The following is a 22725-nucleotide window of genomic DNA, read 5'->3' as shown; positions in this document are numbered from 1 at the left end:
TTTCTCCCAAGGGTGTCAGACCCATGCTGCCTCCCTTTGGAGAAGCTGGCCGTGGCATGGGACAAGTTCCCGACATTTATGCGATAAAAGGAACAGTTGCCTGGAACACCCAAGTCTGTGGTCGTGTGCACATCTTAACCCTTCTCACATGCCAAAAAAATACTGGATGCTCCCAAGGGAGGGCACACCGCAGGTAGTTCTCATGTGATCCCTCTCCTGTCACCCATTTTCAGACAGAGGCTAGGGACGCTTTTCCTACCCATCCTGACTAATAGACATTGATGGACCTAACCTCCATGAATCTGTCTAGCTCAGTTTTGAACCCTGTTAAAGTCCTAGCCTTCACCACATCCTCTGGCAAGGAGTTCCACAAGTTGACTGTGCCCTGAGTGAAGAAAAACTTCCTTTTGTTTGTTTTAAACCTGCTGCTTATTAATTTCATTTGGTGACCCCTAGTTCTTATATTGTGGGAATAAGTAAACTTTTAACTTTTCCTTGTTCACTTCTTCCACACCAGTCATGATTTTATAGACCTCTAGCATCTCCCCCCTTAGTCTCCTCTTTTCTAAGCCGAAAAGTCCAAGTCTTTTTTTAACTCTCTTCATATGGGACCCGTTCCAAACCCCTAATCATTTTGATTGCCCTTTTCCAAACCTTTTGCAATGCCAAGATATCTTTTTTGAGATGAGGCGACCACATCTGTACCAAGTATTCAAGATGTGGGCGTACCATGGTTATAGATAGGGGCAATAAGTGATTTTCTGTCTTATTCTCTATCCCTTTTATAATGATTCCTAACAGTCAATATGCTTTTTTGACTGCTGCTGCACACTGAGTGGATGTTTTCAGAGAACTATCCACTATGATTCCAAGATCTCTGTCTTGCGTAGTTGTAGCGAAATTAGTCTGCAGCATATTGTATGTATAGTTGGGATTATTTTTTCTAATGTGCATTACTTTACATTTATCAACATTACATTTAATTTGCCATTTTGTTGCCCAAGCACTTAGTTTGGTGAGATCTTTTTGAAGCTCTTCACCATCTGCTTTGGTCTTAACTATCTTGAGCAGCTTGGTATCACCTGCAAAATTTGCCACCTCCCTGTTGACCCCTTTCTCTAGATCCTTTATAAATATGTTGAATAGGATTGGTCCCAGGATAGACCCTTTGGGGACCCCACTAATTACCTCTCTCTACTCTGAAAACTGACCTTTGTTTCTTGTCTTCTAACCATTTAACAGTCCATGAAAGGCCCTTCCCTCTTATCCCATGACAACTTACTTTATTTAAGAGCCTTTGGTGAGGGATCTTGTCAAAGGCTTTCTGGAAATCTAAGTACACTATATCCACTGGCTCCCCCTTGTCCACATGTTTGTTGACCCCTCAAAGAACTCTAGTAGATTAGTAAGGCATGATTTCCCTTTACAGAAACCACGTTGACTTTCCCCAACAAATTATATTCATCTATGTGACAATTTTATTCTTTACTATAGTTTCAACTAATTTGCCTGGTACCGAGGTTAGACTTACCAGTCTGTAATTGCCCGGATCACCTCTAGAGTCTTTTTAAAATATTGGCCTCACGTTCGCTATCTTCCAGTCATTAGGTATGGAAGCTGATTTAAAGGACAGGTTACAAAGCACAGTTAATAGTTCCACAGTATCCCATTTGAGTTCCTTCAGAACTCTTGGGTGAATTCCATCTGGTCCCAGTGACTTGTTACTGTTAAGTTTATCTATTTGTTCCAAAACCTTATCTAATGACACCTCAATCTGGGACAGTTCCTCAGATTTGTTACCTAAAAAGAATGGCTCAGGTTTGGGAATCTCCCCAATATCCTCAGCCATGAAGACTGAATAAATAGTTCATTTAGCTTCTCCGATATGGCTTTATCATCTCTGAGTGCTCCTTTAGCATCTTGTTCGTTCCCTGATTCTGTAGCCTGCTTCCTACTGCTTACGTACTTAAAAATATTTTGGTGTTACTTTTGAGTTTTTGGCTAGCTGTTCTTCAAACTCCTTTTTGGCTTTTCTTATTATGTTTTTATACTTAATTTGACCAAGCTGATGCTCCTTTCTATTAGCCTCACTAGGATTTGACTTCCACTTTTTAAAAGATGTCTTTTTGTCTATCACTGCTTCTTTTACTTTGTTGGTAAGCCACAGTGGTCCTTTTTTGGCTCTCTTACTGTGTGTTTGTTTTGTTTTGTTTTTTAAGTTTGGGGTATGCATTTAAGTTGGCCCTGTATTACAGGTGTCTTTGAAAAGTTTCCATGCAGCTTGCAGAGATTTTACTTTTGTCGCTGTACCTTTTAATTTCGGGTTAACTAACTTCCTCAGTTTTGTGTAGTTCCCCTTTCTGAAATTAAATACCACAGTGTTGGGCTGCTGAGGTGTTTTTCCCACCACAGGGATGTTAAATTTTATTACATTTTGGTCACTCTTTCCAAGCAGTCCAGTTATATTTACCGCTTGGACCAGATCCTGCACTCCACTTAGGACTAAATCAAAAATAGCCTCTCCTCTTGTGGGTTCCAGAACCAGTCGCCTACTCGTTGACATCCCTATTCCCATGTGTGGCGAGTTGCTGGTTCTCCCTGCATCGCGCATGAGCTGAGGGCTCAGCTTGCCTAGACAGCACTCTAATGGCATAGCTTGGCATTCCTGCCCAGAACACAGAAGCTTGCCTAGGACTGCCAGGGACCCTGGCCAGGAGGGTGGGTTACACCATGCAGAATCCAGCTTTCTCTTGAGTCTAACTCTCCCAGTTTCTTGGATTCACGACTGAGGAGCCAGAGGGGTTCCCTCTAAAAAATTTTTTAATCCACTGGTGGAATAAAGTTTGTGGTGTGCACCGAGGCATGTGTGGATGTGCACCACCAGCACATACACAAGCTGTGGGCTCTCTGCTCCTCTCCTGGGTGGCCGCCTGAGCGCTCAGCTTACAGGGAACACTGGGCGCGGGACCGGCATGTCCGGCGCGCGTGCTCAGCACGGGTGTGGAGGCAGACTCCTGTGAGGGACAGGCAGACGCGAAGCGGCGTGAGGGCCGGATGCAGCCTGAGCCTGTAGCAGAGAGAGGAAGCCGGGCGAGAAAACGCCTGCGCAGACTAGCTCGCCCCGTTAGGTTTCAAGCCTTGGTGTGTGGCGCAGTCCCCTGGGCTCTGCAGTTGGGGGTCCTGGCCTGATGCGTCCAGCGCTGGGGGGAGCTGGGCCCACATCTCTGCAGGGAGGGCTGAGGAGCTGCTCCGTTACCGTGGCGCTGGAGGAGGCAAAGGGCCAGTTTCCATGTTTAACAAGCAGCCAAGGGCAGGAATGTGCTGACATGATTTCTCTCTCTGGCTCTCCGGATTAACCCTGGCTCTCCACAGCCAGTTCCCCCCTCCCCGCAGCTCCCCACCCGCCCTGCCAAGCCCCTAGCAGCCAGAGCCAGGCCTAGATCTGGGGCCCACAAGGCTTGGATGCTGCGTTAACCCTTCCTGTGCCTGGCTGGGGCAGGAGTTCACGGGTCTCCCCCCGCTTGGCTGGGACTGGGTTAATTCTTCGCCCTGGGGTGTCTCTGAGGAGTGCAGTAGGGCAGGGGAAAGGGTTTCCCCTCCCCCCCCGCCGCCTTCCTGCCACTGAATCGTTTTGCCAGTTTAAAACGTCCCACCCGTGCGCCCAGGGTCGTGGCACACGCCGGGCAGCAGCTCCGTGGGCCACGGTGGGGGCTGGTTTCTCTCAGCGCTGTGTCCGGTCCAGTCCCGTGGCGGGGCACGGACGGGCCTTGCCGCGGCTTCCGACACGCCTGAGCTTCGGGCACGGGTATCCCTGCTGGCCAAAGATTTTTGTAGCCTTGCCCTCAGCCCGGAAAAGGCTGGGGGATTTCTGGCTCCGTGGGGCCCCTTTCTCCTCTCCTCCCCCTTTTCCTAAGACACTCCACGGGGGCAGGTGATGTTAGCCTGTCCAGAGTGGAAAGTGAAAGACCACCACCCCCTTTCAGGGGCCCTCCCTGCCATCCTTCCCCCAGCCACCTTCGGGTCTATCTGCCAGCGGGGCCCCTCTCAGGTCCCTGGCTCACAGCTAGCATGAGGCCAGCCGGAGCTTCGTTGTGCCGGGCCTTGGACGGGCAGGATGGGACCGTCCCTGTCTCAAGAGTTTACCCCAGGGCACCCAGCTGCCGGCTGGGTGCTGGAGCTTGGGGCTCGCCCCTCCCGAGTGGTTGGGGGGCAGCCTGGCTGTGGGCCCACCCTGCCCGCACGGTGGGTAGGGAGCAAGCCATGCAGTCTGAATTAGCCCTTTGCGGCCCCGTCGGGTGCTACCCGGGCGCTAACCACACCGCTCTCCCTGGCTGTCTCCATCAGGGGGGCTCCTCCCGGATCTGGCAGAGCAGTTCACCCCTCCTGAAATGGCCCCCCCGCTCCTGCTGAGGCTGGTGGATGCTATTGAGAAGAAAGGTAAGAGGACAGGGGATTGGCGTCCTGAGGAGAGGGAGCAAGGGGGCGGCCGGCGCCGTGAACACCTCTGCCAGGCTCTCTCTGGGCACGGCTGAGCCGCTGGCAGGCTTGGCTGCACTGTGCTGGGGATTCCTGGCAGGTTGCCGGGAGCCGTGAGGCCGGACGCTCCGGCAGCCTGGCAGGGCCTGGGGTAGTCTGTGCCCTGTCGGCCCAGCTGTACTCGCCGTGGACCGTGCGCCCAGCTGTACGCAGCAAGTCCCGGCAGCGACCCGGATCGGCAGCAGCTGGGCTGTCTGGCCCAGGGAGGCGTCGGAATCGTATGCTAGTTCCGGACTGGGCGTGTGACTGGCTGTGGGGAGGCTGTGTTGCCTAGTGGTCAGGGACGCGCTGGATTGTGCTGTCCCCTCGAGGAAACCAGCAAGCTCTGTCTCTAGAGTCAGTTAAAACGGCCTGGTCTGAAACGGGTTAGCCCTGGTCCAGCTGATGTGCCCCGGAAGGCCTGAACTCCCGGGACGTGGCTGGTGAGCCTGGGATGGGGTTGGCGCTCCCGGGGCGGGAGCGGAGTTGGGTTAATAACTTCAGAGATTGGGGCTGCCTCTCTCCACAAAGCTAACCAAGCCGCCCTGCACTTCCCACAGGCCTAGACAGCGAGATGCTGTACAGGACGTCTGGTTCGGAGCTGAGGCAAGCGCTGAAGACTGGTAAGAACCAGTTCTCTTCGGAGGGGAGGCGAGACGGGTCAGATGGAGGAGATGAGTGGATGTGACAGCGCCAGCAGGAACGAAATCCAGGCCCGGCTCCTCTTCTCTCCTCAGCCAGCTGCCGTCTCCTGGCTGTGCTGGAGTAGTTGCACGGAAGGGAAGCCAGCCCGTGTGGCGTTGGAGGCGGTGGCATTTCCCTGCAGCTTGGCAGGAGGAGGAGCCGCTGTGCTAGGGACTTGAGTTCTGCTCTTCGGCTGCTGGGCGTGGAGCAGATGTCACCAGCTAGCTCCTCTGGGATCTTCTGCTCCCCGCTGAGGGTCGCCGGCCCTGTCCCCTCCCCAGCCACCTCCATGTGGATTGCTGTGCTCCCACGCTGCCCGGGCCAAGGGCTAAATGCGGCTTCCTCCATGCCGGGCTGTCCCAAACCACTCGTAAGCCCGGGTTCAGCTCAGCCATCTCACCGGCGTTCCAGGCTCATGGTGCAGGAAGGGAGCAAACCGGCACATGCAGCTGATCTCGTTGGGCCCTCGGAGGCCGGGTTCCAGGGAGCTTGGTTCCCTGCCCGCTTCCAGACTGGGCACCCAGCTGGGAGTCGCTGCTGCTGTGTTACCCCAGGGCTGCCTGATCCTCCTCCTTGTGTAGAGGCCTGAAAATGCAAAGGTCCTAAACTAACAGGGGCAGGGAGTCTCCGGCCTGCCGCACCTGCTCCCCAGCACCGGGGCAGCAGGCGCTTGAGCCAGGGGGCTTGTACCGGGCTTTGTGGCATTGGCAGGGCTCTTGTCACGGCGGGGGTGCAGTCTGTCACCAAGTGAGGCCTGTTTGCCGGGAATGGGAACAGAGAACGCGTCCGTCCTTGGCAGCTCTGCCCTCCGACAGACACACCCACCCCAACGTGCCACCTCCTTGCTGTGCCCCAGCGGCAGCTGCTGCGATGGATTCTGGGGCCTCTTGTGCCTCCAAGTCCTGCGGTGGGGAAACTTGGGGTGCTCCCATCAAATCTGAGCTGGCCAACGAGCGCTTGCTGGAAGGGTCTGTTTGCTCTGTGCAGATTGGGTGCTGGGCGACGTGGAGCCGTTCGACGTACATTCCCTGGGCGAGGCGCTGCGGGGCTTCCTGCAGGATCTGCCTGCTCCCGTGGTCCCGGCGTCTGTGCATGGCGAGATCTTGCGTATCCTGCAGGGTAAGGGCTGCACATCAGGGAGGGAGAGGAGGAAGCTACTGGGCGGGACTTGAGTGGGGGACAAGCTGGAAGGGTTTGCAACTGCTCTGGAGGATGGGTCATAATTCAAAGTGATCTGGACAAACTGGAGAAATGGTCTGAGGTCAGCAGGATGAAGTTTAATCAGGACAAATGCAAAGTGCTCCACTTAGGGAGGAACAATCCGTTTCACACATACAGAATGGGAAGTGACTGTCTAGGAAGGAGTCCTACAGAAAGGGACCTAGGGGTCATAGTGGACGACACGTTAAACCTGAGTGACACTGTTGCACAAAAAGCAAACGTGATTCTGGGCGGCATGAACAGGAGTGTTGTGAGCAAGACACGAGAAGTCCTTCTTCCGCTCTACTCAGCAATGATTAGGCCTCAATTGGAGTATTGTGTCCAGTTCTGGGCACCACATTTCAAGGAAGATTTGGAGAAAGTCCAGCGAAGAGCAACAAGAATGATTAAAGGTCTAGAGAACATGACCTATGAGGGAAGACTGAAAGAACTGGGCTTGTTTAGTTTGGAAAAGAGAAGATTGAGAGGGGACATGAGAGCAGTTTTCAAGTACCTAAAAGAGTGTTACAAGGAGGAGGGAGAAAACTTGTTCTCCTCGGCCTCTGAGGATAGAACAAGAAGCAATGTGCTGAAACTGCAGCGAGGGAAGTTTAGGTTGGACATTAGGAAAAACTTCCTGTCAGGGTGGTCAAACACTGGAATGAATTGCCTAGGGAGGTTGTGGAATCTCCATCCCTGGAGATATTTAAGAGCAGGTTAGACAGACACCTGTCAGGGGTGATCTAGACGGTGCTTGGTCCTGCCATGAGGGCAGGGGACTGGACTCGACCTCTTGAGGTCCCTTCCAGTTCTAGTGTTCGATGGTTGTCATCCCCTTGGGTGGGCCCTAGGGGGTTCTTGTTAATGCTGGTGCACTGGAGGCAGGTGAATCCAGTGCAGCCCGCCTGCACCAGGTGCTGTGGAGAGGAAGGCAGGCCCGGCCCCTGCCCTTCCAGCCTGTGTCTTGCTTCTCCAGAGATCCCGCAGCCTGAGAACTGCCGGAAGCAGCTGCTGCTGGTGCTGGAGTCTCCTGCGGTGCCTCCCCAGAACCTGCTCACCCTGCAGTTCCTGCTCCGCCACCTGGGGAAGGTGTCTCAGCAGGCAGAGAGCAACGGCCTCCACCCTCAGGCCCTGGGCGAGATCTTCGGTCCTCTGCTGCTCCGGCTGCCTGGCGCCAGGTATGTGGGCTGGGGGGTTGAGAGCAAGATGCAGCCGGCGGTGCCCTTCCCCAGGGGAGCCCTGTACCCGACCCCCTGCCTGGCAAGGGACCCCGGACCTTGTCACATCACACCCAGACCATGCTGCCTCCTGCAAAGAGAGACCCTGATTTACCTGCCGCTCCTCTCCAGTGGGGCTGTGAGCAAGGGGGTGCAAACCCCAAACTGTGCCAGCCACTAGCTCCCTGCCCACCGCCTCTGGCAGCTCCACCTCACAGCAGAGCGCTCGCGTGCCCCCAGAGTGGAGAGCTGGGGCCGCAGGCCGGGCGGAGACAGGGCTAGAAAGTGGGGCAGACCCCGCGTCTGTCTGCCTGTCCGTTCGTCTGTCCAGGAGCTTGCACCTTTGCCAGCTGTAGGTCAGGCGTTGGGAGTTGGGGGCAGTAGAATGAAGCCCCTCGCCCCCCGGGGTTACAGGCTGACTGGATACCATGCCACAGAGCACTGCTCACCCCCACACCCCAGCTCAGCACCTGCCGCGGTGCCTCCTCCCTGCCCCTGTTGGCATCTCTCCCGGCTGCTGATTTCCGGTCCCTGTCTCCCTGCAGTGCAGAGCTGGGCCCCAACTTCTCAGGGCTCTTCCTAGAGACACTTCTGCAGGCGAAGGACTCGGAGCCGGAACGAGCGCCGCCAGGTACCGAGCCCCACCAGCTGCCGCCCCCTGGGGTTCGTCCAGATGGTGTGGGAAGGGCGGGGCTGTTGCACCCCCTGTCAGGGCTGGGTGTTCGGCTCGTTCCCTTCAGCCCCTGCCACGGATCGGGCACCACATGGGGCACCCACGAAACCAGCCCCTTCTGGGAGCCACATTGGAGAGGCCCGAGTTGGGATGGGCACGGAGCCGATCTCCCAAGCGCTGGGCTGTGTCCGGAGGGTGCTGCTTCGAGGCTCTCTGGCCGGAGCCTTTGGCCCCCCCCAGCGCCAATGCAGCTCTGCACCCCTGGGGAGCCGCGCCGGGGCAGGGCGGGTGGCACAGAGCCGGGGCGGGGAGTGAGCAGACGCAGGCCGGGGCGGGGTCCCTGCACGGCCCTGCTCCAGCGTTCGCCTGGCTGCCTTGCAGCTCTGCCTCCGAAGCCGTTGAAGCCAAAGCCCGGTGCAGCCAGCCTGGCCAACGGGAGCAGCACCCCCCTGCAGGAAGCAGAATGGTACTGGGGCGACATTTCCAGGTACCAAGCTCTTCGCGTGGCATCCCCTGGGCCCTTATACCCCCTGGGTAGCCGTGGCAACCCGGGGGGGCCCTTACAACCTGACCGCTGGGGGCCCCCCCTTTGGGGATGGGCTGGGTCGAGGCTGGCTAATCCCTACCCTGCAGGCCCCCATGGGTGGCGGTGGGTACTGGGGGGGGGGGCGCCCTGGCAGCTGTGACCACTCGCACCCTGTCCCCTCCCCAGGGAGGAGGTGAACGAGAAGCTGCGCGACACCCCGGATGGCACCTTCCTGGTCCGCGACGCCTCCAGTAAGATCCAGGGGGAGTACACGCTCACGCTGAGGTAAGCGCCCCTCAGCCGCTTCCGCCTGGGCTGGGGCAGCACGGCCGCTAGCCGTAGGCCCAGGGAGAGCCGGCTGGCTGGCCAGGCCCTGCCCGCTGCGGGCACCTGGCCTGAGGAGCTTCCCGGGCCGCTGTCTCTCTGGTGTTTCTCTGCCCCCAGCCTAGCCCTGGCTCTGAGCCCCACGTGTCCCTGGCCTCGTGGTGCTCGGAGCCCCTGAGCAGAGGCAGGACTGCAGGCAGCGCCCCCCGCCCCCCCCCGCCAGCTCCCCCAGGGATGGGGGGGGGTCCTTGCTCTGTGCACAGCCCACGTCACTCCGCGGTGCCGGACTGAGGGGATACCCATCTGCCAGGCTAGTGCTGGGTGCTCTGAGCCCCACACCGTGTGTGGAGGCAGCCGTGGCTGGAGCCCGGGGGCAGGTGGCAGCCCAGCGGGGCCTCCCCCCCGCTCCAAGGGGCATCCCGAGCGCTCTCCGCCTGGCGCCAAGCACGCTCCCTGCTCCCGCCCCGCAGGAAAGGCGGGAACAACAAGCTGATCAAGATCTTCCACCGGGAGGGGAAGTACGGCTTCTCGGAGCCCCTGACCTTCGGCTCCGTGGTGGAGCTCATTCACCATTACCGGCACGAGTCGCTGGCCCAGTACAACGCCAAGCTGGACAGCAAGCTGCTCTACCCCGTCTCCAAGTACCAGCAGGTCAGGCCGGGGCGCCGGGGGGGTCTCCCTGCAGGCTGCCAAGCGCTGACAGGAAGGAGCTGCCCCGGGCCCGCTGCCCATGCCGAGCGCCATCCATGTGAGCACGCAGCCCTGTGGCAAGGCCCAGGGCCGCGCTGGATCACACGTCCCAGGCTGAGTCGGCAGCAGATCCTCCCGCCTCCCTGGAGAGCGTAAGGCATGGCCGCCCGGGGGCGCCCCGTGGCCAGGGAGCCCGCGAGGGGAGCTCGGCTCCAGCCTGAGCCTTGTGTCGCCGCCAGGGTGGGTGAGCTGGGGCTGCCCGAACCATCCCCCGAGTGAGAGCAGGGCCTGCCAGGCCCATGTCCCCGCAGGGATGCCAGTCGGTGGAGGGCTGGGCCAGGCTGGTGAGGGGCATGAGCAGGGAGACCTCACACTCAGGGGCTGCCCACGGGTGCCTCTCACTGACCGGCACAGGGCCCCACAGTGTCCTGCTGTGTCTCCTTCCTGGGCTCTCCCTAATCCTGGCTCTGCCCCAGGCCCCTCCCCACCCCATCTCCTTCCCCCGCCTGCCCTTTTGCTCCTGGGCAGGCAGAGGAGGAAGGACTGGGGGGGCCCCACGCCCTGCAGTAAGACCACAGCTGTCAGCCCCCCCCGCGTGTCCGGGTCTGACTCGCCCGGGGCCCCTCTGTGCCGCAGGACCAGGTGGTGAAGGAGGACAGCGTGGAGGCGGTGGGGGAGCAGCTGAAGGTCTATCACCAGCAGTACCAGGACAAGAGCCGGGAGTACGACCTGCTGTACGAGGAGTATACGCGCACCCTGCAGGTACCCCCGGGCCTCCCTTCCCCACCCCCTCGCGGGTACTGCTGGGTCTCCCTCCCCACCCCTTCGCGGGCACCCCCCACCTCCTTGCAGGTACCGTGGGGCCCCCATCCCCTCGTAAGTATCCCCCGGCCCCCTTGCAGTTACTGCAAGGTGTCTCTTCCTACCTCCTTATACTGCGGGGCTCCCCCTCCAGTTCCCCCTCACAGGTATCCCCCCGCACCTCTGGGGCCATCCATGCCCCCTCCCCACTGTGGTTCTCCCTGGCACTCCAGCCAGCCCAGGGATGTAATACCCTGGATGGCTCCCGGCTGCCAGCGAGGCCTGAGTTCTGGCTGGCTCGGCCTGCTCGGTAGACGACAGGGCCCAGGGAAAGCCACGCTGGGGGGTGGATCCCCCGCTTGCTGGGAAAGGTGTGTGGGGTGCCTTGCCAAGAGGCTAGGGGCTGAGGTGCAGCAGGAGGGCCAGGCTTGGGATCAGACCATGGCTGGGGAGACAGGTGTGTTGGGGATAATGGGGCATTGCTGGGGGGGCTAGGCTGGGCTCTCACTCGGGGGTGTCCCCTCCCCACAGGAGCTGCAGATGAAAAGGACGGCGATCGAGGCCTTCAACGAAACCATCAAGATCTTCGAGGAGCAGTGCCAGACGCAGGAGAGGTGCAGCAAGGAGTACATCGAGCGCTTCCGGCGGGAGGGCAACGAGAAGGAGGTGCAGCGGTGAGGGCCCGGCCTGGCGCGGCCAGGGACACGGGCCTCAGGCCACGCTCCACCCCCTCTGTGGGTGCTCAGGTGCCTGGGGGCAGACAGGGCCTGCCCTAGAGCTGGGCTAGCTCCTTTCCAAACTGCTTCCATGATTTTCCTTAGTCACTCGGCATCCCTGCCATGCTCCCACTGCCCCCCGGTCCTTCCCCCTCCGCCGTCCAGCTGCTCCCCCTTTTTCCCCCCTTCCCTGTCCGCTGACCAGCTCCGGCTCCCCTTTGGCTCCAGCATTTGGGCCCCGGCTCCTCTCCCCAGCACATCTGACCCAGGTAACGCCTGTGCCCTCCCCCCTCCCAGGATCCTGATGAACTCGGAGAAGCTCAAGTCCCGCATCACGGAGATTCACGACAGCAAGACGAAGCTGGAGCAGGACCTGAAGAAACAGGCCGCGGAGAACCGGGAGATCGACAAGCGCATGAACAGCCTCAAGCCGGACCTGATGCAGCTGCGCAAGCTCCGGGACCAGTACCTGGTGTACGTGCTGCTGCCTGCCTGACGCCAGCTCTGGGCTGGGAGTGGTGGAAGAAACAGCCCCTGGGGCTGCCAGGTGTCTGGGGCCCTCGGCCGTACTATCAAACCGGGGCCGATGGTTTAGAGCTGTCATTTGACAACCGTCCGCTGCCCACACTGGCTGGTTCTTTCCCAGGCTGGCTGCGCTACCAGAGCTCTGGCGGCTTTTCCCCTTTGCACTTACATAGCCCCACTTCAGGGGAAGCAGAGACGCAGGGTTTGGAGGAGGCGGAGGGGGGCTTAAGACCCAGGGGTGCCCCAATTTTGAGGTGCCCTACGCAGCTGTGGATTCTGCGTGCACTCTGCCAACCGCAGCCTGTCCTTGCTGCTCACTGACCAGCTGGCTCCTCGCTGGGTGTCCAGCCGAGATTGGGCCTGACCTGCCAAGCTTTTCTCCCTGGCTCCAGTGCACCCTCCCTGTGCCCTATGGATCCCCCCTCCTACCGCCCCGCTGGGCTCCCGATCCTGCTGGCTGGCTCATTCTGTGGGGGGGTGCTGCCCCCTGGCGGAGCGATTTGTCAGCGAGGCCGGGATGAAAAGCTGCGCCAGTCGGTTTCTCAGCTCCTGCCTTGCTCCCCGCAGGTGGCTGACGCAGAAAGGGGCCCGGCAGAAGAAAATCAACGAATGGCTGGGCATTAAGAACGAGACGGAGGAGTAAGTGTCCCTGCCCGCTGCCTCCCAGTGCGGGCGGGGGGCTGCAGGGAGAGCCCTGCCGCATGGGTCCCGTCCCACCACCTGCTGGGCCCTGAGTCTCCCCCTCTGTGGCCCTGCCCCCAGTGCCATGGTACAGAGGGGGAGCTGAGACGGCGGGGGACGGGGGGGAGCTCACGCAGCGAGAGGGTGGCTCGGAGCAGGAGCGGCCTGGCCTCAGCCCTGCGCTCGCACCCTGCAGAGCTTCTCGCGGGGCGCTGCGACGAGACGGGGGTTTGTGCCTCCGTAATGCTGGCTCGTGAGCTACGGGCTCCAGCTGATCCCGGGCTCTGAGGTTAGTGTGAGAGCCCTGGGCTGGGGGGGCTGAGCTATGGGGAGGCTGAAAGGCCCAGCGGGGTATTTTTGGGAGGTGCCGGCGCTGGGGGCTCCTGCCTAGCGGGGGGACAGTCCTCGCCTGCCCTCTGCTCAGCCCCGGTCTTGCCGTGCAGCCAGTACTCCATGATGGACGACGACGAGGAGCTGCCGCACCACGAGGAGCGCACCTGGTACGTGGGGAAGATCAACCGCCTGCAGGCGGAGGAGATGCTGAGCGGCAAACACGACGGCACCTTCCTGATCCGCGAGAGCAGCCAGAAGGGCTGCTACGCCTGCTCCGTGGTGTGAGTGTCCCTCCCCCGCGGGGCCGCCCGGCTCTCCCAGCTGGGGAACGTGGGGAGGCCTGGAGCAGACCTGGCTGAAAAGCTCAAGCCCTGCAGCAAAGTTTGCAGATCAGAAGCGGTGGGACTGGGGGAGGGAGGGGGCTCACTTATCCCCCGAGGGCTGCCCTGGGAACTGGGGGGGGGCCCTCACTTATCCCCCGAGGGCTGCCCTGGGAACTGGGGGGGGGGCCCTCACTTATCCCCCGAGGGCTGCCCTGGGAACTGGGGGGGGGGCCCTCACTTATCCCCCGAGGGCTGCCCTGGGAACTGGGGGGGGGGCCCTCACTTATCCCCTGAGGGCTGCCCTGGGAACTGGGGGGGGGCCCTCACTTATCCCCTGAGGGCTGCCCTGGGAACTGGGGGGGGGCCCTCACTTATCCCCCGAGGGCTGCCCTGGGAACTGGGGGGGGGGCCCTCACTTATCCCCCGAGGGCTGCCCTGGGAACGGGGGGGGGGGCCCTCACTTATCCCCTGAGGGCTGCCCTGGGAACTGGGGGGGGGCCCTCACTTATCCCCCGAGGGCTGCCCTGGGAACTGGGGGGGGGGCCCCTCACTTATCCCCCGAGGGCTGCCCTGGGAACGGGGGGGGGGCCCTCACTTATCCCCCGAGGGCTGCCCTGGGAACTGGGGGGGGGCCCTCACTTATCCCCCGAGGGCTGCCCTGGGAACTGGGGGGGGGCCCTCACTTATCCCCCGAGGGCTGCCCTGGGAAACTGGGGGGGGGCCCTCACTTATCCCCTGAGGGCTGCCCTGGGAACTGGGGGGGGGGCCCCTCACTTATCCCCCGAGGGCTGCCCTGGGAACTGGGGGGGGGCCCTCACTTATCCCCCGAGGGCTGCCCTGGGAACTGGGGGGGGGGCCCCTCACTTATCCCCCGAGGGCTGCCCTGGGAACTGGGGGGGGGGGCCCCTCACTTATCCCCCGAGGGCTGCCCTGGGAACTGGGGGGGGGGCCCCTCACTTATCCCCCGAGGGCTGCCCTGGGAACTGGGGGGGGCCCCTCACTTATCCCCCGAGGGCTGCCCTGGGAACTGGGGGGGGGGCCCCTCACTTATCCCCCGAGGGCTGCCCTGGGAACTGGGGGGGGGCCCTCACTTATCCCCCGAGGGCTGCCCTGGGAAACTGGGGGGGGGGCCCTCACTTATCCCCTGAGGGCTGCCCTGGGAAACTGGGGGGGGGCCCTCACTTATCCCCTGAGGGCTGCCCTGGGAACTGGGGGGGGGCCCTCACTTATCCCCTGAGGGCTGCCCTGGGAAACTGGGGGGGGGGCCCTCACTTATCCCCTGAGGGCTGCCCTGGGAAACTGGGGGGGGGCCCTCACTTATCCCCTGAGGGCTGCCCTGGGAACTGGGGGGGGGCCCTCACTTATCCCCTGAGGGCTGCCCTGGGAAACTGGGGGGGGGCCCTCACTTATCCCCTGAGGGCTGCCCTGGGAAACTGGGGGGGGGCCCTCACTTATCCCCTGAGGGCTGCCCTGGGAAACTGGGGGGGGGCCCTCACTTATCCCCTGAGGGCTGCCCTGGGAAACTGGGGGGGGGCCCTCACTTATCCCCTGAGGGCTGCCCTGGGAAACTGGGGGGGGGCCCTCACTTATCCCCTGAGGGCTGCCCTGGGAACTGGGGGGGGGCCCTCACTTATCCCCTGAGGGCTGCCCTGGGAACTGGGGGGAGGGGGGGCTCACTTATCCCCCGAGGGCTGCCCTGGGAACTGGGGGGGGGGGCCCTCATCCCCCGAGGGCTGCCCTGGGAACTGGGGGGGGGCCCTCACTTATCCCCCGAGGGCTGCCCTGGGAAACTGGGGGGGGGGGGCCTCACTTATCCCCCGAGGGCTGCCCTGGGAACTGGGGGGGGGAGGAGACTCACTTATCCCCCGAGGGCTGCCCTGGGAACTGGGGGGGGGGCCCTCACTTATCCCCCGAGGGCTGCCCTGGGAACTGGGGGGGGGCCCTCACTTATCCCCCGAGGGCTACCCTGGGAACTGGGGGGGGGCCCTCACTTATCCCCCGAGGGCTGCCCTGGGAACTGGGGGGGGGGGCTCACTTATCCCCCGAGGGCTGCCCTGGGAACTGGGGGGGGGGCCCTCACTTATCCCCCGAGGGCTGCCCTGGGAACTGGGGGGGGGGGCCCTCACTTATCCCCCGAGGGCTGCCCTGGGAACTGGGGGGGGGCCCTCACTTATCCCCCGAGGGCTGCCCTGGGAACTGGGGGGGGGGCCCTCACTTATCCCCCGAGGGCTGCCCTGGGAACTGGGGGGGGGGGCCCTCACTTATCCCCTGAGGGCTGCCCTGGGAACTGGGGGGGGGGGGCCCTCACTTATCCCCCGAGGGCTGCCCTGGGAACTGGGGGGGGGGGGCCCTCACTTATCCCCCGAGGGCTGCCCTGGGAACTGGGGGGGGGGCCCTCACTTATCCCCCGAGGGCTGCCCTGGGAACTGGGGGGGGGGGGGGCCCTCACTTATCCCCCGAGGGCTGCCCTGGGAACTGGGGGGGGGGCCCTCACTTATCCCCCGAGGGCTGCCCTGGGAACTGGGGGGGGGGGCCCTCACTTATCCCCCGAGGGCTGCCCTGGGAACTGGGGGGGGGGCCCTCACTTATCCCCCGAGGGCTGCCCTGGGAACTGGGGGGGGGGGCCCTCACTTATCCCCCGAGGGCTGCCCTGGGAACTGGGGGGGGGGCCCTCACTTATCCCCCGAGGGCTGCCCTGGGAACTGGGGGGGGGGCCCTCACTTATCCCCCGAGGGCTGCCCTGGGAAACTGGGGGGGGGGCCCTCACTTATCCCCCGAGGGCTGCCCTGGGAACTGGGGGGGAGGCCCTCACTTATCCCCCGAGGGCTGCCCTGGGAACTGGGGGGGGGGAGGAGACTCACTTATCCCCCGAGGGCTGCCCTGGGAACTGGGGGGGGGGGCCCTCACTTATCCCCCGAGGGCTGCCCTGGGAACTGGGGGGGGGCCCTCACTTATCCCCCGAGGGCTGCCCTGGGAACTGGGGGGGGGGGCCCTCACTTATCCCCCGAGGGCTGCCCTGGGAACTGGGGGGGGGGGGGACTCACTTATCCCCCGAGGGCTGCTCTGGGAACTGGGGGGGGGGGAGGAGACTCACTTACATTGCCTAGCGGCTACTGCAGGGCAGCCCTCGGAGGGTCTCTCTCACATTCCAGTTCCCAAGTTGCTCGCAGCTCACACAGGCGGGGCCCCGAACATCTGGCATCGCCCTTCCTGTTCTCCTTTGGGGACAGCTGGTGCGCTTGGGCTGCATGGGAGCCTGCAGCAGTGACGGCCGCTCAGGCGCCGGCTGCTCCGTGGCAGGCCAGGTGCCACGGTGCAGCCCTTGGCTGGCCAGGGGCAGGTGGCCGAGCGCAGGCCAGTGGCTCGCCGGGTGGCTCCCTGCTGGCTCGTGGCCCCGGTGACACGTGCACTTGTGCTCCCCTGGCAGGGTGGACGGAGACACCAAGCACTGCGTGATCTACAAGACGGTGACCGGCTACGGCTTCGCCGAGCCCTACAACCTGTACGCCTCCCTGAAGGACCTGGTCCTGCACTACAAACACATGTCCCTGGTGCAGCACAACGACTCCCTGAACGTCACGCTGGCTTACCCAGTCCTCTCCCAGCCGCCTGCCAGATGAGCCGCTGCCCCCAACCCCGCCTCCCGGCATCCCGCTCGCTCAGCAGCAGGGACCCGGCTGGCCGACGGGGAGGCGACGCTTGGGATGGAAAAGCCGCTTGGGACTTCAGCCTTTCCAAGGAGGAGTCTGGGCGAACCTGCCTGCCGTGGTGCCCCAGGGGCAGTTTTGCTCCCCCTCTCCCCCCGGTGTGTCGCTGTAGAGCTCGGTTCCTGGTTTCCCTCGTGAGCCCAGCGGCCTGTCTCGAGTTATAACAGAGGGCCTGCCCCGAAGCTGCGGTGGGCCTGGCTTCCTGGCAGAGGCCGGGGCAGCACTGGCTGGTCGTTCCCTCCTCTCCTTTCAGTGATCCTGTGGGCTGGGGTGAGCTAGATCCCGGGGGAGAGAGCTAGAAACGCGTCCACTGGGCGCAACAGTGCTTGGCCTGCCAGGGAACAGGCGAGGGCTCGGCAGGCCGGCTCCTTGGCAGACCCGCGTTGCGCGTAACCCCTGTGCACGGCGGGCCGGGGAGTCTCTGTCAATTACTTACGGACCAGCCTGTCTGCCAGCGAAGCTGTGAAACCCACGTTGGTACCGGGGCTTTCCTGGGCCGCTGAAGAGGTCGGGGTGGGGAGGGGGATGGCAGCTGTTCGGCCATTGCTTTGGGGAGTCTGCAACGGTTCCGGCTCGCCGGCACGTACTGCTCGTGATCGTTGTAACCAGCTGCTTGCTAGTACCCGATGGTCTGCAGAACCCTTGCTCCGATACGCAGCCCCCCCCAGGCAGCCACGCACAGTGTGGAGCAGGAGGGGGGCCCGGAATGGCCGACCCCCTGCCAGCTTTATGCAAATGGAGCCCCCCTCTGCAAGGGGAGGGCGGCGACTAGGCCAGGCCCCTCCAGCCCTGGGGCCGGGGCATGGAGCCGCGTCTAGGGAGGCAAAGCGACCTGTTTCTGAAGCACTTCTAAGGCTGAGTCCTGTCCGGGGCCGGAGAGGAGCTGGGGATTTCTGTCCCCGTTCCGGCCGTGGCTGGTTTACCACGAGCGAGTAAAAAAAGCTCTAGGGGTTTCCTGATGATGCAAAATGGTTCGGGACGCTTCCTGTGTGGGGCTGTGGGACATCTCCCTCCAGATGTGTCAGGCAGCTGCTGGCGGCGGCAGCACCCGGCTATCCAGCGTGGCTGGCGGTGCCCGGAGGGCTGCGGGGTGATGCTCGGGATCCCAAGGGGCTCTCCGCTTGTTGCTGCGCCTGCCTGGCTCCGGGGAGGTGCTGCTCGCCGCTTGATCCATCTCCAGAGACCCCCCGGTCCGTCCCAGCTGGAGGCGGACGCTTGGTCTCCGGTGGTAGTGGCAGAGTTAGGACTGCGGGGTGGGGAGGCTCTCGGCTGACTGTGTAGGGAGCACGCTGGGGTGGAGTGTGTCTTTCCCCGTGTGTGGGCGAGGCCGGGCAATGGCACAGGTTTGGATGCTGTTTAGTGCCAGGGTCACACTGCTCCCCGCTTCCTTCCTACGTGTGCATCGTCAGCTCTGCTGCTCTGGCCTGGATTCCTCTCTTGTTCCTCTGGAAACGCCGTGGCTGCCACGGGGGCCCGTGGCATGGGGGGCTGGCGTGGCGTTTTGTGCTCACCTGTCATGCTCCAGTGGGAGCCCTCAGGGTCAGCGAGCGAGGGCGGCCAGAGCAAAGCAGCTGGAGGGCACGGCGCTGGGCCCAGCCACGTGCTGGCCAGAGTGAGCCACGTGTGGGGCCAGGAGAGGAGTTAGCTACAGTGGCTGCTGCTCCTTCAAGCCCCCTTCGCGCACGGGGGTCCTGAGGGTTCGATTGGGTAACAAAGGGCGAGTTCGTGGCCGGGCTTTTGGTAAGTAAGAGGCGTGGGGAGGCCGTGCAGCTTCTCAGCCCTCTGTCCCAGGAGTTATTCGCAGAATTCCCTGCGGGGAACCAGGCACAGCTCCAGCTTTCCACTGGCTGGAGTCAGTGTCCCAGCAACGCACGTGAGACCCCCAACTCGAGCTGCCCTCCCCCTAAGGTGACCTGCTTTTTGAGCAATTAAGCCATAAAGATTGACTCCTCTGCTGTACTATTGGTATTTGTATCTAGCCATTTCTTCCTCGCCGCTTGGGCCCTGCCTTCCCCACCCCTCAGCCTGGCCGTTTGGCTTTCGGCGCCTGGCTGAGCACTGCCTGGCGGTGGGATTATGGAGGTCGGCGATCTGGGTCGCGTGGCAGGGCAGGCGGTACATACGCGATGTTCATCTCACCGCCAGGGAGCCGGGTTTCCACCCCTTGCTCCTCAGCCACGCGGTGCCCACGGGAGCGGAAAGGTCTTGTCCCGTGTTTGGAAGCGGCCCGGGTAACTCTGCCACTGTTGGGCGCCTGCTGCGATTCGGTAACCGCTCTCTGCTGTAGCCTCGGGTGGGCACGTGCCTCTCCCTGCTTCTCAGGGGAGTTTGAAATTCCCCTCTTGCACCCCGGGCGCCCAGCCGGCGCCGTGTGAAGGCTCTGAGCGGGAGTTCTGCACGGCTCTGCTTCCGGTCGCGCTGCCCTTTGAGTGGCTGGCATGGTTTGCTAAGGGTGGAGACGCGTGTTGAGGGGCTCGCATCCCTGTGCCTGTTGCAGAGAGCAGACGCCGCTCTCCTGCGGTCCAGTGTGCAGCAAGGAGCCGCCCCCCCCCGCCTTCCTACATCCTGGGCCTCCCTTAGCTGTCCTATGCTGCAAGGTTGCCAGGTCCATGTTGGTTCAGAGTGGGGCTCGAACCCTCGACTTCTGGCTCCAAAAGGGGGGTGGGTTCTCAAGTGGCCTAAGGGTTAGGGCATTGGCCCGGGGACCCTAGGGGTTCTGGGTTTGAGCCCTGCCCACCTGGGGGTGTCACCAGGACAAGCACCAGCTGCCCCATAAGGAAGGCCACCTGACTTGGTTCTTCAGTGTGGGGTTTTCTCTCACTCCTGCGCAAAAACAAGCCCCTCAAGTCTTTTTTTAACAACGCGGCTCCTTTGGAATACGCCCCTTGTGATTTGGTCTTTGCTTTCGCCGCTGCTGTTGACGTCTCCTGAGGACGCTCTGGCTGGACCCTGTCGGCTGTGCCCTCGTCTGCACCTCCTACAAGATGTGAACCAGAACCTCCTGTGATCCTGGGCCCGTCCTTCGTGTGCGTTTCCCCCACCTGGCACGTATCCAGTCAGCTCGCTCTGCTTTGCAGGGCTCCGCGCTGCCTGGCTCCAAGAGCACCCAGCCAGCTTTCCCCTTCCGTCGTGGCTGCCAAGAAATTGGGTGGAAGAAATTGGCCGGATCTCCTTGAAATGAGGGCTGTAATAGCGCAGTCAATTAACCGATAAGTAAAAGCTCATGAGTTAATGTTATAGACACGCATTTCCCCCCTCTCCCGGCCAGTACATTTCTTAGCAGCCTGGCTCTCACTTGGTCCAGGAGCTCAGGTCACCCAGACGGGCTGCTTCTGCAGTGGGTGACAAGGAGCTGATCCCGGAGGGGGAACTGGTTTTTGAACTGGCTCCCATCACGAACCAGCTTTTGCCCGGCAGTACGGGGTGGCAGGAAGCTCGGGAGTGAGGTCGGAGCACGCTGGCTTCCAGCCCCACCTCCAGGGACGATCGAATAGTCCAGTAACCTATAGGAATGAAGGAGGTTAACTGACTATTTAACATCCCCACTTGAAATGGGACTTTGGAGACCAAGTCTCCAGTTCTTGGCTGCATCCTTTGCTGGGCCCTTTCTAGTTTCTCTCTGCTCCACCCATTGGGCTCTTGCAGACTATGAGCTCAGTAACTGCTGCCAGCGATATTGGTTAGGGAAGAAAGGGCAGCTCTTCCCCTGGCATTAGGGTGGAGAGCTGCTGAAACGCCCATGCCAAACGCCTGGAGTCACTGCTTGGTTGTGGGGGCAGCCAGGGAGTCCCTGGTCGAGACCCCCCCCCATGCAAGATGCTGAGGTTCTGTGGGAAGCTCTGGGCTGCATTAGTCGGGGCGCTTTCCCCATCGGAGGAAAGGGAGCGTGTTCGAGCCTGGAGCCTGGTCCCTGCCTAAGAGGCGGGAATTGCATTCATCCGGGAGGGACTTGACCGGGCAGCGCTCCTGAGGTTTTGGCTCCTGGAGATGCAATAATAAATACTCTAATTGCCATGTCTTCTGCCTGTTAGCAGAAGTTGTTCTCTGTGCTCTTTCTGTGGACGTTTACTAAAGTAAACCCCGAATTTGTTACTGTCGGATCATTTTTGTACGGTACTTTAAACAAGGCAGAAATAAACTGAAAGAATGAAACTGCTGCATGGGGGCGGAGTCCTTTTTTTTTTTTCTTTTCCTTCCCCTTAATGTTCTTGTACTTTCAGGAGGTTTTTGTCTGAGACTTCCCCAGGGGGTGAAGTTATCCTGCAGGGGAGCTCTGGAGCAGGAGCCAGCTGTTTACCTGTGCTGTAGGGAACAGCAGCCAGCACCCACTGCCTCTGCAGGGCTCCAGGTGCTTCTGGCAGGGAGAGGCCTGCACAGTTGTTTATGAAGTGTTCGTCCTGGATGCTGCTCCAGGCCTGTTCTCAGGAAGCCATGGCGGGATATGAAGGGTTATGCCGTGGGTAGGGGCTGCTCCGGCCTCAGCCTGTGGCTGGCCCTGGTACAGGTAGAGGCATCTCTGGGTGGGCTGGAGCAGCCCCTGACTTGGGGGGCGCTCCAGCCCCACAGCAGGCAGTGGGGCCACTCCACCAGTGCTGGATTAGCCAATTGAAATGGGATTTTACATCCCTAGCGCATGGGGTAACAAGCGCCCCCTGCGTGTTCCTCAGCAGGACGGGGATCCAGGCCCCACATCAATGTGCCAGACCAGCTAATGATAGGGTTGGATTTCCCATAGAGCCCAAGGGATTCAGGCGCACGAGTCCTGCCGAAGGTCACTGAGTCTTTGCGCACCGTTAGGCCCTGGAGCTCTACCTGCGTGGCTGCTGCTGCCCCCGGCAACCCCCCAGTGGGTGGGGGGGACGTGGTCCCCGGGGAGCCGAACTCGTGACAATCCGTGCCTCAGTGGGGCAGGAAGTGGCCGGCTGTTGGTTTTCTCTGGAAAAGGGAAGTGTGAAGTACCGCAGATCTCGCACCAGTATCTCTGGGGGCTGCAGAGCCGTGGGACGCAGCCGGCACTTCTGGGGGTTGGTGTCCTGGGGCCTGACCCTGGGGCAAAGGGGGACTGCTGGGGGGTCACACCTGGAGGATTCTCCCCGTGGCCGTTGGGGACAATAGCAATTTATCTATGGACCTAGCCAGACTCAGGTCTGTGTGCACCCCCGCCTAGTCCAGCACCCCGGGTTGCCACAGCATTTTGCCTGGGACAAACTGCCCAGGGCGCCCCTAAGGTCCTGGCCTGTGGGCTGGAACATGAGCTGCCAGGGCTGTGGTACAGCCGGGGGTGGGGGGGGTGGTACACAGTCACTGTTGGGGGGGGCATGAGACATTGTGGACTGGGGGGGTCGAGGAGGGGGCTGTGCACACAGCGATGGGAGGCTGCAGCCCCTCGTCGGCTCCTTTAATCTCCATCCGGCCCCTAATGTAATTGGGAGGGGTTGAGCCCGTGGCTGGGGGAAACCCCCCTCCCCCTGCCCTGAAGATGCAGTGTGAGGGTCTCCGGGGTGCTGACTGAGCTGGGGCAGGGGGAGGAGGGGACTAGCCCTGACCCCCAAGCCTGCCTGTGACACCGCACCTAGGAGCAACGAGGCGGCAGCCAGGGGCCCTTTGCCTGGTGGGTGGGCTAAGGGCAGCGGCACCCTCCTATGCAAACAAATCTGGCCGGCCCCTGGCCTCAGTGCAATCCTGGGGCTATTTGCACAGGCGCGGGGGGAGCCAGGCAGCTCGGAGCGGGGCTGCCTTGGGACAAAGGGAGCCCCTCTGTCAGTGCCCCTGTCCTGCCCTGCTGGGGCCCCTGCTAATCCTGCACCGAG

General features: G+C 62.0%; 1 protein-coding gene across 3 annotated transcripts in view; it reads left to right on the top strand.

Annotated features, from left to right (window-relative positions):
* PIK3R2 (phosphoinositide-3-kinase regulatory subunit 2) overlaps nt 1-21071 on the top strand; it is a 35502-nt gene extending 14431 nt beyond the window's left edge. For 2 of the 3 annotated variants that reach the window (XM_075902924.1, XM_075902925.1), the window contains exons 3-16: nt 4345-4437; nt 5076-5138; nt 6187-6318; nt 7376-7577; nt 8162-8247; nt 8671-8776; nt 9002-9100; nt 9610-9790; nt 10466-10591; nt 11162-11304; nt 11644-11820; nt 12439-12510; nt 12996-13166; nt 16636-21071. In XM_075902924.1, the coding sequence (XP_075759039.1) occupies nt 4345-4437; nt 5076-5138; nt 6187-6318; nt 7376-7577; nt 8162-8247; nt 8671-8776; nt 9002-9100; nt 9610-9790; nt 10466-10591; nt 11162-11304; nt 11644-11820; nt 12439-12510; nt 12996-13166; nt 16636-16828 (1844 nt within the window). In that variant the 3' untranslated portion in view covers nt 16829-21071. The remainder of the gene's footprint in view (nt 1-4344; nt 4438-5075; nt 5139-6186; nt 6319-7375; nt 7578-8161; nt 8248-8670; nt 8777-9001; nt 9101-9609; nt 9791-10465; nt 10592-11161; nt 11305-11643; nt 11821-12438; nt 12511-12995; nt 13167-16635) is intronic. The other variant, XM_075902926.1, reaches the window with a different exon arrangement.
* Nucleotides 21072-22725: the final 1654 nt, after the last annotated feature.

This window comes from Pelodiscus sinensis, chromosome 19 (genome assembly GCF_049634645.1).
Source record: "Pelodiscus sinensis isolate JC-2024 chromosome 19, ASM4963464v1, whole genome shotgun sequence".
NCBI lineage: Eukaryota > Metazoa > Chordata > Testudines > Trionychidae > Pelodiscus > Pelodiscus sinensis.
This window is presented reverse-complemented; position numbering and strand designations above follow the sequence as displayed.